At 47.9% G+C, this 15,394-nt stretch overlaps 1 protein-coding gene across 1 annotated transcript; it reads left to right on the top strand.

The window, feature by feature from the left end:
- Window positions 1-6,690: 6,690 nt before the first annotated feature.
- Window positions 6,691-8,305, top strand: LOC133933370 (histone H4-like). Its single transcript, XM_062380426.1, has 2 exons — window positions 6,691-6,699; window positions 7,994-8,305. Exons 1-2 carry the CDS (start codon window positions 6,691-6,693, stop codon window positions 8,303-8,305), a joined length of 321 nt encoding a protein of 106 aa, XP_062236410.1.
- Window positions 8,306-15,394: the final 7,089 nt, after the last annotated feature.

Raw genomic sequence — 15,394 nt, 5'->3', positions numbered from 1 at the left:
AAGAGAGGACAACACAGGAGGGAAGGAGAAGGCAGCAGGTGGAGCGAAGCCCACTGAAACTGCAGAGGAGACCACCACGCCACAGACGGTAGGAGCTGAAACAGACATGGAGATAGAGGAGCAAATAAAACAACTGAGGAAAAGACAAACTAATCAGAAGCATATGAGGAATAATAAGAAAAGTAGAACCAAGGAAAAAATAAAATGAAAATAGCAATACTACTAATGTTAATATCAATAAATGCAAGGGGGCTAAAAAATAAAATCAAAAGACATCAGATCTATGGAGAGAGTAACTATGATATAATATGCATACAGGAAACACACTGGGATGAGAGATGTATGAAAGAGGTGGAGGATGAATGGAGAGGAGATGTGTATGCAAATAATGGGGAAGGGAATGCAAGGGGTGTAGCAATATTAACAAAAAAAGGAGTGATAGGGAATGTGAGAAGGTGTGAAGATGAGGGAGAGGGGAGGGCTATAGGGATCAAATTCGAATATATGAATGAGGAAATGAAGCTGGTGAATGTGTATGTGCCGAATGAGGAGAAAGAAAGAAAGGTGATGTTTGAAAGGATGGGAATGATGTGTGATGACAACTGTATGATTGTGGGGGACTTTAATGTGTGGTGTGGGAAACTGGATGTGTCAGCAAACATGCACTTTAAAAATGACACAACAAGGGAGGCATTAGAAAAAGTTCAAAGTATGAAAGGAATGAATGATGTATGGAGAGATAGGAATCCAGAGGGGAGGGAGTACTCAAGAATACAAATGGTAAAAGGGGAAATAAAACAATGTAGGATAGATTTATTATTAAGCACTAAAAGCATAGCAGACAGGATAAAAGGGTTAGAATACAAAACTACAACGTACAGTGACCATAATATGTTAAAATTTACAATAGGGGGGGAAACAAAGAGGAGAGGAGGGGGAGTGTGGTGCATGAATGGTCAGTTGCTTAAAAATGAAAAATATAAAAAAGTGAAAGAGTATATAAGGTGGGAGATGAGTGACAGTATGTATGAGGAAGATATAGGGAGGTGGTTGGAGAGGTTGAAAGAGGGGATAAGGGGCATGAGCAAGAAACAGTAAGAACAGGGGAAAGAATGAGAGAGAAAAAAAGTTAAAACAGGAGTTAGAGGAAGAGGAGGAGAAAGCTGGGGAAGGAGGTAAATATGACAGAGGGATGCATCAGGATGAAAGATGAACTAAAGGAGAAAGAGCAGGGAATGTGAAAAGTTGCAATAATTATAAGTAAGGCGAGGTATGCAATAGAGGGTGAAAAATGTACAGGGTATTTCTTAGGGCTAGAGAAGACAAGGCATGAGAAATTATTTTGAGCAAGTGGAGGGAAAAATAAAAATAACGGACCTTGTAGGTAGTGATGGCGAGATGAAGCTTCATGAAGCTTTGAAGTTTTCCATCCAATTGGCTCAAACTTGCGGTATCATCAATAAAAGATACCGCAAGTTTGTACAAGTTAGGAAATAAATTCCTTTTCTCCCTCCAATACTCAGCATATATTGCAAGCAAACGCACAATAAAGTCCCAAGACAAGTAGTGTGGGGGGGAATCCATTGCGTTTCGCGGCCCCTTTTATTTTGAATCGCACACCAAACCCGCGAACCCTTTCCTGAATCAGTGACGTGCTCGGCCGGCTCGCAAGGCTTCGAACGTCATCACATACGTCATCAACACAAGCCTTGATACGCGCTTCATAAAAATCATCCACGATTACTCGACACACGCTTCGAAGCCTCGACACATCACTACTTGTAGGGATAGTGGAAAAGAGTTGAAGAACTTTAGAGAGAGTTATTTAAGAAAGAAGAGGTATATGTGGAGAGTAGCAGACAGGTGATAGACAAGATGGAAGATAGATAGAGCGATGAGGAGAGGTGTGCGAAGGAGAGATAAGTAATGGAGAGCCAATGACTGGATGTGGCTAATGAATTTAACTTTTAAATATCTCGTCCTCTCTGCCACATTATTTCCAGGCCACATCCTCCTCTTTATCAGAGATACTGCCGAGACTCCGCAGCCCTGGAGTTTATCTAATATACTGTCCTTGATGTAAAATGGCAGATTCATAAATGATACCACCAGCTCATCATTAACTAGCTCTCTAGCATGCACCATCGTTTCTCCAATTTTAAACCCATCCATGAGCCTCTCATTCCCTTTCGGGTGACTCATGGTCTTTTCATATTTTCCCCCCAGTCCATGTGTCTACACGCCAGCAGCCCTCCCCACAGCTCCCTCACGCACCTCATCAGCTCCATCGCCATTGCTTCACCCTCCCCTTCCAGCTCTACCATTACGGTTAGCTCCCTCTCATTCCTCTCATTGTTTGTGCAGCTCTTGCTCTGCCTTTAACTCCGTGCCTCTCCCGCTATCACCTCCGTGGGTCACAGCGTTTCCACCCACCCGCTCCGTGCTTGCCTCCGCCATTGTCGCGAGGTACGCTTCCAAACAGGCTCAGACACCCCCGCACAGTGCGTCACTGCCGTAGGGACACACACACACTAGACAAGACAATCACAACGCTAACGTCCGGTTGGATTTACACATGAAAAGAGGAAAAATAGGTAGAAGTAGCTAGAGTAACAGAAAAAAGCTGGGATGTGGTGGTAGATCTGGTGAAGGGGAGAGCCCAGTGTGCAGCCCTCTTAAATATTGGTCACCACAGGTGTGCCATATCACTGCTGATTACTAAGGTCTGACTCCGCCTACAGGAACCTGAAATACACACAAGCACAACACCACAGCAGCACAACTCCAGGGTTGTCACACAATATTATGATAACATTGCACCTTAATTTTTATTTTCTGCACATTTCCCCTGATTTATTTACATGTATAAATAGGTATTGTGGGTGGAGTCATTGGCTAACAGACATACCACCCTGAACACGCCCCTAGAGGTCGTCACAGTGAGATGGCAAGAGCAGTGAAAGAAGCCAAACTTAAGTGTCTATTCCACAAGTAAAATAAGTTTCTACGTCAATGTATTGTAAGTTTTTCGTTTGTTCGAAAAGTAGAGTTTATTATTTTAAACAATCCCTTGACAGATCTAGCTGTTTGGGGGAAATTTCGATTTTTTTGTTTAACCTCGAAAGACTGACAGCACGGCAACAAACGAGAAGGAGCAGACAGACGTAAAAACAATCACGGACAGAGCAAGAGGAGGAGATGAAAGAAGTGAAGTGAAGGACGGACAACAAGAGAACAGACAGGAAAATGCCAGTGAGAGGGCACACGGACCAAACACTTCCACCGCTGGTCAAACGAGGCACAGAGGGAAAATAGGTGGAGATGAGCAACGAGGGGAGAGAACAGGAGGTCTCATTTAGAACCGTTGCGGGGGCTTAATCGTGCGTACGCCACTTCTCAAGCAAACGTTGCGTATTTTCAGGTAAACTCTGACCCATGCGAACAAACGTTTTGGAGACGGGAAAGTGGCAACACAGACGTGAGGTGTTGAACTGAAGTCAGATTATTGATCCACTTCATCATTTACAATAGAACCAACAGCTTAGTTTTGCTCGCGCGACATGTCTGTTCCACTCGAACCTTTTAATTTTAACATGACTTGCAGCAAATTACGTTTAGATTCCATTTAACCGTGGAGTTACGGAGCCGAGTAATTTATAGGCTTTAATAATATCTTCAAACACTGCGTGTATCATCAAATCACTGCAGTGAACGTGACTGTGCCATCAGGCTCACAGAGCGCACTGGAGATCACTTACAGGAAATTAAGAAACTTTCCAAATAATATCCCAGAGGAGGTGAGGATCCACAGATGTGAGGGAATCGGTCCGATGCTCTAAATAAATAAATACTACCGTGACAGTGGCAAGGGGTTCTGCGTGCATGCGAATGGAAGGAATGAGGAAGAAGAGAGGGTTCAGGGATGTCTGATCAGCTGATATAGATTCTACTGATCTGTGATCTGTGATCTTTTTTTTTAAACTTCAGGCTCCGTTCTCTCTCTCGTCTTCACTCACACCCGTTCTCCGCAGTCCGTGCTGTTTTCCTTCTGTTTTTTTTTGTCTTTCGTTCGGTTATTTCCACCCCTTGCTCCCTGGTTAGCAAGCTGACTCCCAGCTCTGCACTTTCCTCCAGCCATCCCCTTGTAAAGTTTCTCCTTAGATGTATGTTAGTTTCCTATGATCTGGTCTGGCTATGATTTGGCCTTAGTCATCAAAGCACACTGTCTGAAGGTTATTTGTTTGATCTGAATTAAACTGTACAATGTGCAAGGTTTTATCTATGTAAAAGTTAATTTAAGACAGAATTAGTGTATCAAACGTAAATATAACAAGTAAATATCAAGTTTTGCCAAGATATCTTATAATTATTTCAGAGGAACGTGACTCTGGATCAGTTCAACCAAGAGCTCCACTTGTTTGCTGAGCTTTCGACCACTTCTCAGAAACATCACCTGGAAAAACCCTCTGCTCCCTGTTAGTAAATTGAACATCGTAACTTTCACTCTGTAGGTGTTGCAGTGTCTGATGACAGTTCATTAATACTTTAGTTTAATGACAGCCACTGATTAAGTTGATGCAGCTACAGAGCTCATTTCTATGACTCAAACAAGTAGCTGCAATAAAGCAGGAGAAGCTGAGCTACTGGAAAACAAAGCTTCGGACAGAACATGGAGGAGAGTTCTTCTGGTAGTGGCCTTTACTCAGGTTCACATCATTTGGAGAGCAGCTCCATCTGTTGGCTGCCTGAGGTTACTACAGCACAGTATGGTTACATGATGTGAGGCCAGAATTGTCATTTTTCTAAGCAGCTGTCACTTTTATATTTAGCAAGGAAAGACACGAGGTAATACGATAAATATAACAGCTAAGGCAGACTCTTTAAAAAGTATGGTATATGAAGTAATGACGATATCGCTGAACATCATGTTACATGACGCATGTGTGTAGATAGGAGTAGGCTACTCCTTCACAGAGTTTAAAGCCATGTTTTATAATATTTGATGTTTTGATATTTACTAACTTCTTAATCTGAACATTGTAAGATGACATCTAATATTGCTCAATCTATCTAGACTCCCTGTAGTTAAGAAATCTGTCTCTACATATTTATGAATGATGAGGAAACAGCTCTTTGTGGAAAGACGTGTGTGGCTCTTAAAAGAGCCTTTTACCAGGATGGACATGTTTCACAGTGAGGACAGCTCACTTCTTCTTGCTGTCTTCTTCGCTTTGGGTTTGGCGACCTTCTTTGCGGGGGACTTCTTGGCAGCAGGCGTCTTTTTCACCACCTTCTTGGGGCTCTTCGCCACCTTCTTGGGAGTCTTCGCCACTTTCTTGGGGCTCTTTGCCACCTTCTTGGGGCTCTTGGTGGGCTTCTTGGCCGCTGCTGGTTTAGCCATCTTCTTCGGGGACTTTTTAGCGGCTGCTGGCTTCTTGGCTGCCGCTGACTTGGGCTTTTTAGCCACTGCGAGTTTCTTGGCGGCGGGCTTCTTGGCTTTGGGAGCGGCCTTCTTCACTGCCTCTTTCTTGCTCATCTTGAAGGAGCCGGTGGCCCCGGTTCCCTTGGTCTGGACCAGGGTCCCGCTGACCACCAGCTTCTTGATGGTGGTGTTGACGCGGGAATTGTTCTTCTCCACATCGTAGCCTCCGGCAGCCAGAGCCTTCTTGAGGGCGGACACTGCGCTCCTTTTACTCGGACACGGCCTTCACGATGAGCTCACTGACGCTGGGGCCGGCGGTCTTCGGTTTCACGACTTTCTTCTTGGCCGCTTTAACCTTGGCGGCGGCTGGTGCTGGAGCTGTAGCGACTTCTGCCATCGTTCTCTTTGCGTTTAGATCAACGACGAACTATCGGAGTGAGTTACCGGTATGGGGAGGCGGTACTTGAACACACCATGAGAACCGTGGAGACTCAATCGAGCCGTGGCTCCCGTGTGCAGTGTGAACTCACAGACACTTTTTTTTCACGTGTTTTCTCTTCACTGACAAACGAGTAAAAACTCAGTGGGTGAGCGGTGCTGGAGGCTGACAGTGAGGAAGCAGGTAGCGGACTTTTATTGTCTTCATGTTGAAGTCATGAAGAGCTCTGATGCTCTCTGCATTTGGTCGGTGGAGCCTCCGAACACGTCCCGTTCACCGCGGTGAGCAGCGCTGCTCAGCGGCTTTTCCCACTAGTTTCTCTCCTAAAATGAGTTCAAAAGCACCACAGCTCCACCAAAACCAGTTTCCTAGCTGCTCCACATGTTTGTTCAGAGACACCGAGTGAAAACAAGCACCTGTTGAGGATCTCTTAGTAATAAAGTCAAGTAATTGTGCAGGCAGCAAACACACCGCTGATGGCCGAGGCTCCTGGTGAGGTTGAGCCAGACTTCCTATCAGAGCCGTGAACGTTTCATCCTGAGGAAGCTTGAGAGTCATTATAGAAGTAGGGCTACATTTCATATCCATGTTGAATTTGTCAATATTCACCTCAAGCAAGGATTAAATTAATATTGGGGCACATTTATCTCATTTAACACCAAAAGCCAACAGGTAACATAATTTATTTTCCAGGAAATATTTTAGCTGTAAATTAATTTGAGAATTTCTCTACTTAGTAAATACAAACTTTTGCTCATCATAGTAACACTGGGATACATGTTTCTGTATATTATGATCATTATTATTTGTGTAATATAATCATTTAAACATGACAAACGTTTCTGAAAAACGATTTGACCAGTGTGTGAGAACTCTCTGTTAACCTGTCAATATGTTACCTACTGATCTAAAGATCAAGTCTTCTCAGACTTTTACATCCAATAACACATTCATATTACAATTTAAGGCGTTAGTGTCAACAAACACTGTGTTTATCCAGAATGTACACACGTGTGCATTATGTGAAAGTGTTTTTGTAAATTGCAGCGTGTAAACATGTAATTTTAACCATTCAAACAGACTTTATTTATGTATTTATTTATATAGAAACACTATAACACAAAGTACTTTCATTGCTAACAATGATGAAAAAAACACCCCCACCCTTCACTCATCCATATCCAAGCTCATGGCATATCAACAATAACAGTGTTGTTGTTAATCTCACAGTTTTTAAGTCATGAATCAAAGGTAAGAAAGCAAAGACAAAGTTGAGAGATGGTCCCTCGGCCCAGAAGTTTGTTGAGCTCCTTGTCGTTGTGGACAGACAGCTACAGGTGTCGGGGGTGAAAATACTTTGTTAAGGATGCTACCACAAAATCAAGACCATTTTATCCAAGGTCCATTTCTACAAATGAAACCAGTAAAACAGAATCCAGCAGAATGTCAGGTTGAAATCAACAACACTAAAAAGCATACATGAGGTGCTTTTAAAACTGGTCAGTATCCCATGATGCTTAATGAAAGATGAACAAAGTCACACTGTCAGCCCGGACCTAATAATAAATGGGCATGTTCATCACACTATCAAAAACAGTTCCAGACAAGCATCAAGTGCTCACACTGCTGGACACTGCACTAACACTTTTGGTGTTAGAGTTATGGAGGGTTTAATTGCTGGGGTCAAAATTACTCAAAGGATAAACAATGTCAATGTGAGGATAACAGGAGGGCTAAGTGAGAAATCGTGAGCTGAGTCTTTGTGTGACCACTGTCTTTCGTTCAAGGTTGCTCAATATTCACACATTGTCTAAGTACTTCCACGATCAGTCCTAATGCTATTCTTATTTTAAACCAATCCTTTTTCACAGGCACTATTCCTACTTGATGGAAACGTGCTACATTCCTACTGCTACACAAAACTGATAAAGTGTCAGACTTTAATATCCACCGTCCTACAACCAAACCTGCGGAGGCGCTAGCGCACCATGGAATTATTCATCAGCGGCCATGAGAATCCACAGAGGAAGAAGACGCCTGCCTCTGTCTTCTACCAGGTCCTCAGTCAGGCTATGATAAGCTGTGGTTCCGCGTAGCAGTGCATTGACTAGATCTCATTTTACTGAAGAAAGATGTCTGGACGAGGAAAGGGAGGAAAGGGGCTCGGTAAAGGAGGCGCAAAGCGTCACCTCAAAGTTCTCCGTGATAACATCCAGGGAATTACCAAGCCCGCCATCCGCCGCCTGGCTCGCCGTGGCGGAGTGAAGCGTATCTCAGGTCTGATCTACGAGGAGACCCGCGGCGTGTTGAAGGTTTTCCTGGAGAACGTGATCCGCGATGCTGTCACCTACACCGAGCACGCCAAGAGGAAGACCGTCACCGCCATGGACGTGGTGTATGCTCTGAAGAGACAGGGCCGCACTCTGTACGGCTTCGGCGGATAAACTGACTTTCCAACAGCTCAACAACACAACGGCTCTTTTAAGAGCCAAACACCGAGTCAATGAGAGCTCACATCCTCTGCTCAACAACAATAAGTCGTTCTTTGAGTAGATGTCTTACAATGTGAAGAATTCGAAGTTATTTCATATCAAAACATCAAATAACATAATTATTAATAGTTGTTTCCTCTTTAATTTCTAAACGTAGAATTGACCCCAACATCTGCTCCCCGAGCCCCGTACATGTTCGCTCACTGCTCTGTCAAAAGCAGAGATTAAATTTCCCTAACTGCATGAGTGGGCCTTTGTATGTCTGTGCATGTGTTTGGGACTAATACATAAATGCATCTTAATCTTAAAAATTATGTTCACGGCTGTGTATACGAGCTTCAATCCCTGGGGGACGTTGGTCTTTCCAAACAGTTGGAGTGTTTTACCAGGGACAACATTTTAAATAACTTGTGCTGTTGAAGTAGCAATATTAATGATTAGATTTATAGCAGGCCAGGTCTTACCTTGCATACTTTCCAATGTGTATTCTTTGCAGAACTAATAATGTAACAAATATTTTACTGTAAACTCATCTTCATGTAGTATTATGAAATACTAATATCTTTTTGCTGTTCAGTTAATGTTGTAAAACTAGAATGGATAGATGTTTAAATCTGTTAAAAGCTTTCCTGTATTGTACTTTGGTTACTTTACAGAAAGTAATTAATTTATTATACTTCAATGGCAGTGATATTAACTTTGAACTCTGAAGTCAATTCTTTAGTGTATTATATGTATTAACGGTCTATAACGAGAAGGGCAACAAAGGACGTTTGTCTATAGTACAGTGAAGTGGCTCTTAAAAGAGCCGTTGTTATGGTCAGTGGAGCAGCAGCAGTTTAAAGGCCAATGTATGCTACTCCGAGTCCGTTGCAGACTGACGGACGGACGGAGCGGACGGACCCTTTTTGATTTATAGTTCTACGAGCCTTTTTGTTGTGAAAACAATTCACCGCCAGAACAGTAGATGGCGCAACTGAAGTCGAGCTTAGAGAAGCCTACCTCATGAGGTATATAGAAGAAGTCCACGCTGGTTTATTTACGTCCTCCCGGCTCCTCACACACAGTGAACGATGGCAGCTAACAGAAAAAGGATGTTGATGACGCGACAGTTTTTGCTGAATAAAGTGACACCCAGCGGGTCATAATGCTTATGTTATCGTGTCTTAACGCAGCGGTTCCCCGGTCTTGTTTCCAAACTGCGTTGCTAATTCAACAGCTGCAACAGCTTGAAGCTACACGGAGGCAGCTAGCTTCCCCCCAGCTTCCACACACAGTCAGCAGGGACACCCGATACTAACTACTACCGTTAGTTAGTATCGATCTAAAGTGTTTGCTTCTAACCTGACGGTGTTTGAGAAACAGTGTCATGAGCCGTGGGATTAAAGTCAGCGGGTTTTTGCGCTGTTCCCACCGCAGTTAGCATGGTGGTTAGCCCGCTAGCCACGTTATGAAAGTTTGTTATAACAGTATGTGACCGTACACACATGCCGTAAGTGCTCTAACCAGCCACCGTCAGCCGGACAACGCCGCTGGCTTAACACACTTGTCACATTAATCATAGAGTCGTAGTTGTGATTTTGGTTTATTGTGATGTAGGGAATGGAACAGGAAGTTTCCATTCCGAAATGCTGGCGTTAGCGGACCAATCACAGCCAAGGGCTATCCGTGGGCTCTCCGCCATTTCGACGTGTAGTTAGAAAAAGGAGAGCTGCACGAAAAGCTCTCCGAGGAGCCGCGGAGAGGCACGGAGAGGGCGTTCCACGTTGGAGAAGGCGGTCCTATCTGTCCGTGTCCGTCAAAACGGAGAAGCATACATTGGCCTTAAGCCCTCTCTCCGCGGATGCGGCGGACCAGCTGGATGTCCTTGGGCATGATGGTAACCCTCTTGGCGTGGATGGGGCACAGGTTGGTGTCCTCAAACAGGCCGACCAGGTAGGCCTCGCTGGCCTCCTGCAGAACCATGACAGCGGAGCTCTGGAAGCGCAGGTCGGTCTTAAAGTCCTGAGCGATTTCTCTCACCAGGCGCTGGAAGGGGTACATAATGTCTGATGACCTCCACCCGCGCTGCGAGTCCTGCCTCGGCCCGGAACACGCCGGTCGGGCGCTCACCCCCGGAGCTAACTGTACGTTCTGCAAACTCCTCGAGGAGCCAGAGAGACTCAAGACGGGCTGAGGCTTACGCCGAGATGGACGGCGAAGGGTTCGCCTCGCAGCGTGTTTTTGGATTGGATGAAGCCATCGACGCAGACTCCGGTCCCGGAGCTGAAGAGCATTATCCTCCTGTAGGTTCCCCCCTCGGGACCGAGGGGTCGGACCACACAGACACTCCGGTGTCCGCTCAGCCTTCGGGCATTGGTGCCCTCGTGCAGCTGATGCCAGCAATGATTGAGAAGGCGGCGACTTCCAGGCAGCTGTCGGTGCCATTTCCGCAGGTCTCGGCTACGCCAGATAACCTCATCGGGGTCGTCGCACCGGCACGTCGGCCCCGGCAGGACGCGTGCTGGCCCTGTTTCCCGGGGATCCAGGATTACATGGCCCGATCAGCGGAGGAGCCTGGCAAATTGAAGTCCCCGGTCCTCTCTTACGCTCCCTTCACAAGAGTGGCAGGGATTTCCCAGGATGGTTTCCCACCTGTGGCCCCTTTAGAGCCGAGCTTGGCCGCTGTTTTCGGCGTGAAGGTGAATCCGCTCGGGGGTCGGCGCCCTGTACCGCCTTCCCCTATGGGCCAGACGATGACGAGACTGGCGGACCGCTCACACCAGTGCGCCGTCCAGACAGTGGCAGCGATGTAGTGTTACTGTCCCACTGGTTACACTCCATGTCTCTGGAGCCACACCTTCTGGCCGATAGAGCGGAAGATCTGTCCGAGGCTACCCGCATGCTCCAGACCTTGGGTGCGTCCATCGCGGTGGCGGGTTCCCGCATCTCATCATGGCAGACGCTTTTGCATCGAGGTGTCTGGCTGGAGCGCTCCAACCTCCCGGAGGGGCTGAGGAAGGACCTCCTGGAGGCTCCGATTAGTCCGGACGGACTCTTCGGGCCTCGGCTGCAGACGGCGCTCGAAGAGATGCAGAAAACAGCAGATGAGGCCGACAGGTTCCGGAGACACCTGTCTCGAGTCCACAGGATCCCCGGCGGGACCACCGGGCTCCTTCTTACCAGCGGTCAAGGCGCCCCGCCACAGCCGTGGCGGCAGCGTCTCGCCCCCCTGCTTCGGCTGTTCAGCCCCCACCTCCTCCTCCTCGGGCGGGCCCGCCAGCTGAACGACAGAATCCCTCGCTGGAAGAATCGGCGCCCGGCCTGTACCTGGTCCAACCCACCGGAGGAACCCCCCAGGAAACAGGGGAAAAGATTCTGACATTCAGAAGGGAATATGTGTGATAAGTTCAAGGGGAGTTTTGTAATAAAACAAAAACTTTTCCCCAGAAGAGCAAATCCTTTAAACAGTCTGCCCCTGAGTCCGCTGGCTCTGCTGCCACTGTTTCACACACATTCCCCACACTGTGTGAGCTGTCCGTTGATCCACGGCACAGACTCACGACACTAAGCCGATACATCTCCTCTGTCTCAAAGACAGGGTGTTCCCCCTCACATGTTTCTGCTAACAGTAAGTGTAACCATGAGCCATCGAGCGCCGTCTTAACGCCTCGTATGGACGACACACACACTGTATCTGCACTCAGCGTCTCCTTTCCTCCTCTCTCCGGGAGCGAAGGTTTGATCGCACATAAGAGATGCGTTCAGGAGCCTTGTAAAATAAAAGGAGCTGCCGTTTGACAGCGGAGCGTCATCTCCTTGTCAGCGTCTGACCACAAGTGTGGTTGAGAACCTGTGTGCCCCGGGGGCTTCTGCTCAGCCCTTTCGCTGCGAGCCCCCCATGGGTTGTTCCGGAGAGTCCTCCGATGCGAACAACGGCGGTCAGGGCTCTGGCTTGGCTCGTCACCATGACAGCCACAGAGCACCAAGCAAGTGCACGCCCCCTCTCAGAGCATTACTCAGAGTGGCAGCGCGTGTGTTTGATGGACAAATGGATGGACAGGATTATCAGCCGAGGTTACACTCTGCAGTTTGCTTCCCCTCCCCCGCGGTTCAACGGGATAGTGGAAACTTTAGGTTACTTTCGTAACCCCGGTTCTCTGAGTAGCATGAGTGAGATGTCTCACTATGGGATACGCCCCTCGCGCGTATTCACAGAAGCACTTATTCCAATTCGCCAGCCCTGATAGGCTGGCAGTCGTGACGTCCGCGTCAAGGTGCCGCACCTTAAATAAGGTGGACGCGGCGTCACACGTCATTCAAAACAAGCACACCTCTTCTCGCTTCACCCCAGTAGCAAGAAGGGCGGTCTGGTGAGACATCTCACTCATGCTACTCAGAGAACCGGGGTTACGAAAGTAACCTAAAGTTCTCTTTCTTAGCATTCGTTTCGATGTCTCACTATGGGATATGGAGACTCCCGTATTGCCAGACAAGCTTATCTCGGTGACTGACCACCAGCCCCCCCCCCCCTCACTTAAAAGTGAGATCCACATTGGAGCCCACGCTCAAGACAGCGTGGGTCAGGCCAGGGGATGTGACATCCAACCTGTAGTACCTCGCAAATGTGAGGGGAGAAGACCAGCTAGCTGCAGCGCAGATGTCTTGGATAGAGACTCCCTTGAACAGGGCCCAAGAGGTCGCGAGACCTCTAGTAGAATGTGCCCGTAAACCAGTCGGAACCTGAAGGCCTGAGCTGGAGTAGGCCAATGCAATGGCATCCACTATCCAGTGAGAAAGTCTTTGTTTGGTGACAGGTTTGCCCCAGTGGGGCTTAGCCCAGGACACAAACAACTGATCCCCTTTTCTAAAGCTCCTCGTCCTTTCCACATATGTGTGTAAGGCACGGACAGGGCACAGCATGTGTAACCGCTGCTGTTCTGCAGAACCATAGGGAGGTGGCTGAAAAGCTGACAGTTCCACTGGGGAGCATGGTTTAACAACCTTTGGAACAAATGCAGGATTCGGTCTCAGCGTCACCCCAAGGTTCCCCGGGGTGAACCGCATACATGCTGGATTTACAGACAAAGCGTGAATATCACTTACACGTTTAGCTGTAGCCAAAGCCAATAACAGAGCCACCTTCAAGGATAACGTTTTCATGTCCACGTTATCCAATGGTTCAAAAGGATGACTAGAGAGGGCTCCAAGCACCACTGCTAGATCCCATGATGTTGACATAGTCTTAGAGATGGGCAGCAACCTCCGTGCACCCTTCATAAAACGACAAACCAGAGGATGTTGACCCACTGGTTTTCCATCAAATCCAACATGGCAAGCAGAAATAGCTGCCAAGTAAACTTTGACAGTAGAAAATGCCCTCTTTTGATCAATCAAGTCCTGCAGGAAGGACAGGACTGCACCAACTGGACATTGAAAAGGGATTTCCTGTGCCTTAGCACACCAATCCTCAAACAACCTCCACTTACAGTCATAAAGAGACCTAGTGGATGATGCTCTGGCATTCTGAATTGTGTTAACAACATTATTTGATAATCCAGTCAGGCTCAGATTAAACCACTCACGGGCCAAGCCCACAGGGCGAGGCGCTCCGGGTGAGGGTGAAATATCTGTCCGCGCGCCTGGGAGAGCAGGTCCCTGCGCAGCGGGAGAGGCCATGGGTGACCGTGGAGGAGCTGTCTCACTTCCGCCAGCCAGTGCATGGACGGCCAGTGAGGAGCGATCAAAATTACTGACAGACGATTCTCCCGCACCCTGAGCAGTGTCGGGGGAATCAGAGCCAGAGGTGGAAAAGCGTAAAGCGGGACGCGCGGCCACTCGTGAGCGAACGCATCCAGCCCCAGCGGTGCGCTCTGGTCGTGCAGGGAGAAGAACAGTGGGCACTGTGTGTTTCCCCTCGACGCAAACAGATCCACTGTTGCGCGGCCGAAATGTGACCAAATCTGAGCTACTACAGCCGGGTGAAGTTTCCACTCCGCGTAGAGAGGATTTCCCCTGGACAAAAGGTCCGCACCCACATTCTGAATTCCGGGAACGTGAGTCGCTCTCACTGAGAGGAGATGCTCCTCGCTCCACAATATCAGTCTGCGTGCAAGAGTGTGTAACTGTAGAGAACGTAGACCCCCCTGACGATTGATATACGCCACCGTGGTCGTATTGTCCGTCCTCACTAACACATGATGTCCCTGGAGGAACGGCAGAAAATGTTTCAGCGTCAGAAACACTGCCATCAACTCCAGATAATTTATATGGGCATGTTTGAGATCTGTGCTCCACATCCCATTCGCGGATCTGCCCTCGAACACACCGCCCCAGCCTGACAGACTGGCGTCCGTTGTGATCACTTTTCTGGCAGATATTGCGCCCATGCTCACCCCCGCTGTCAACATAGACGGGCGTTGCCATGGTAGCAGCGCGAGGACGCAGGACGCGCAAGCCGTTACACTGCGGCGTCTGTGGCGCGCAGGATCCAGTCTGAGAGAAGCCACCCAGCGCTGAAAATCTCTCATGTACAGCCTGCCCAGCCTCACCACCAATATTGTTGAGGCCATCAGTCCCAATAACCTGAGGCACAGTCCGTATGTGACCCGACGTGTTATGGCAAAATGAGAGAGAGTGGACCTGAAAGTGCGCACTCTCTCGGCTGACAGGCGAGCCGTGTAGGTCAGTGAATTTAACGTGAGACCCAGAAAGGCAATTTCCTGTCTCGGCGTTAACACACTCTTTTCCCTGTTGAGTCAGTACAATGCTCGTGTGCGCCGCAGCCTCTTGCTCTGAGCGCGCCAGCAGCAGCCAGTCGTCCAGATAAGTGGCCACGCGTATACCCCGCTCCCTGAGGGGAGCTATAGCGGCGTCGACACATTTCACAAACACCCTCGGGCTCAGTGACAGGCCAAATGGGAGTACCAGATACTCGTACACTGTGCCCTGAAAAGCGAACCTCAGATATTTCCTGTGCGGAGGATAAATGGGAATGTGAAAATACGCGTCTTTCAGATCGATTGATGTGAACCAGTCCCCCGGTCGGATCAAACGTATCAG

Source organism: Platichthys flesus, chromosome 22, assembly GCF_949316205.1.
Source record: "Platichthys flesus chromosome 22, fPlaFle2.1, whole genome shotgun sequence".
NCBI classification, from domain to species: domain Eukaryota; kingdom Metazoa; phylum Chordata; class Actinopteri; order Pleuronectiformes; family Pleuronectidae; genus Platichthys; species Platichthys flesus.
This window is presented reverse-complemented; position numbering and strand designations above follow the sequence as displayed.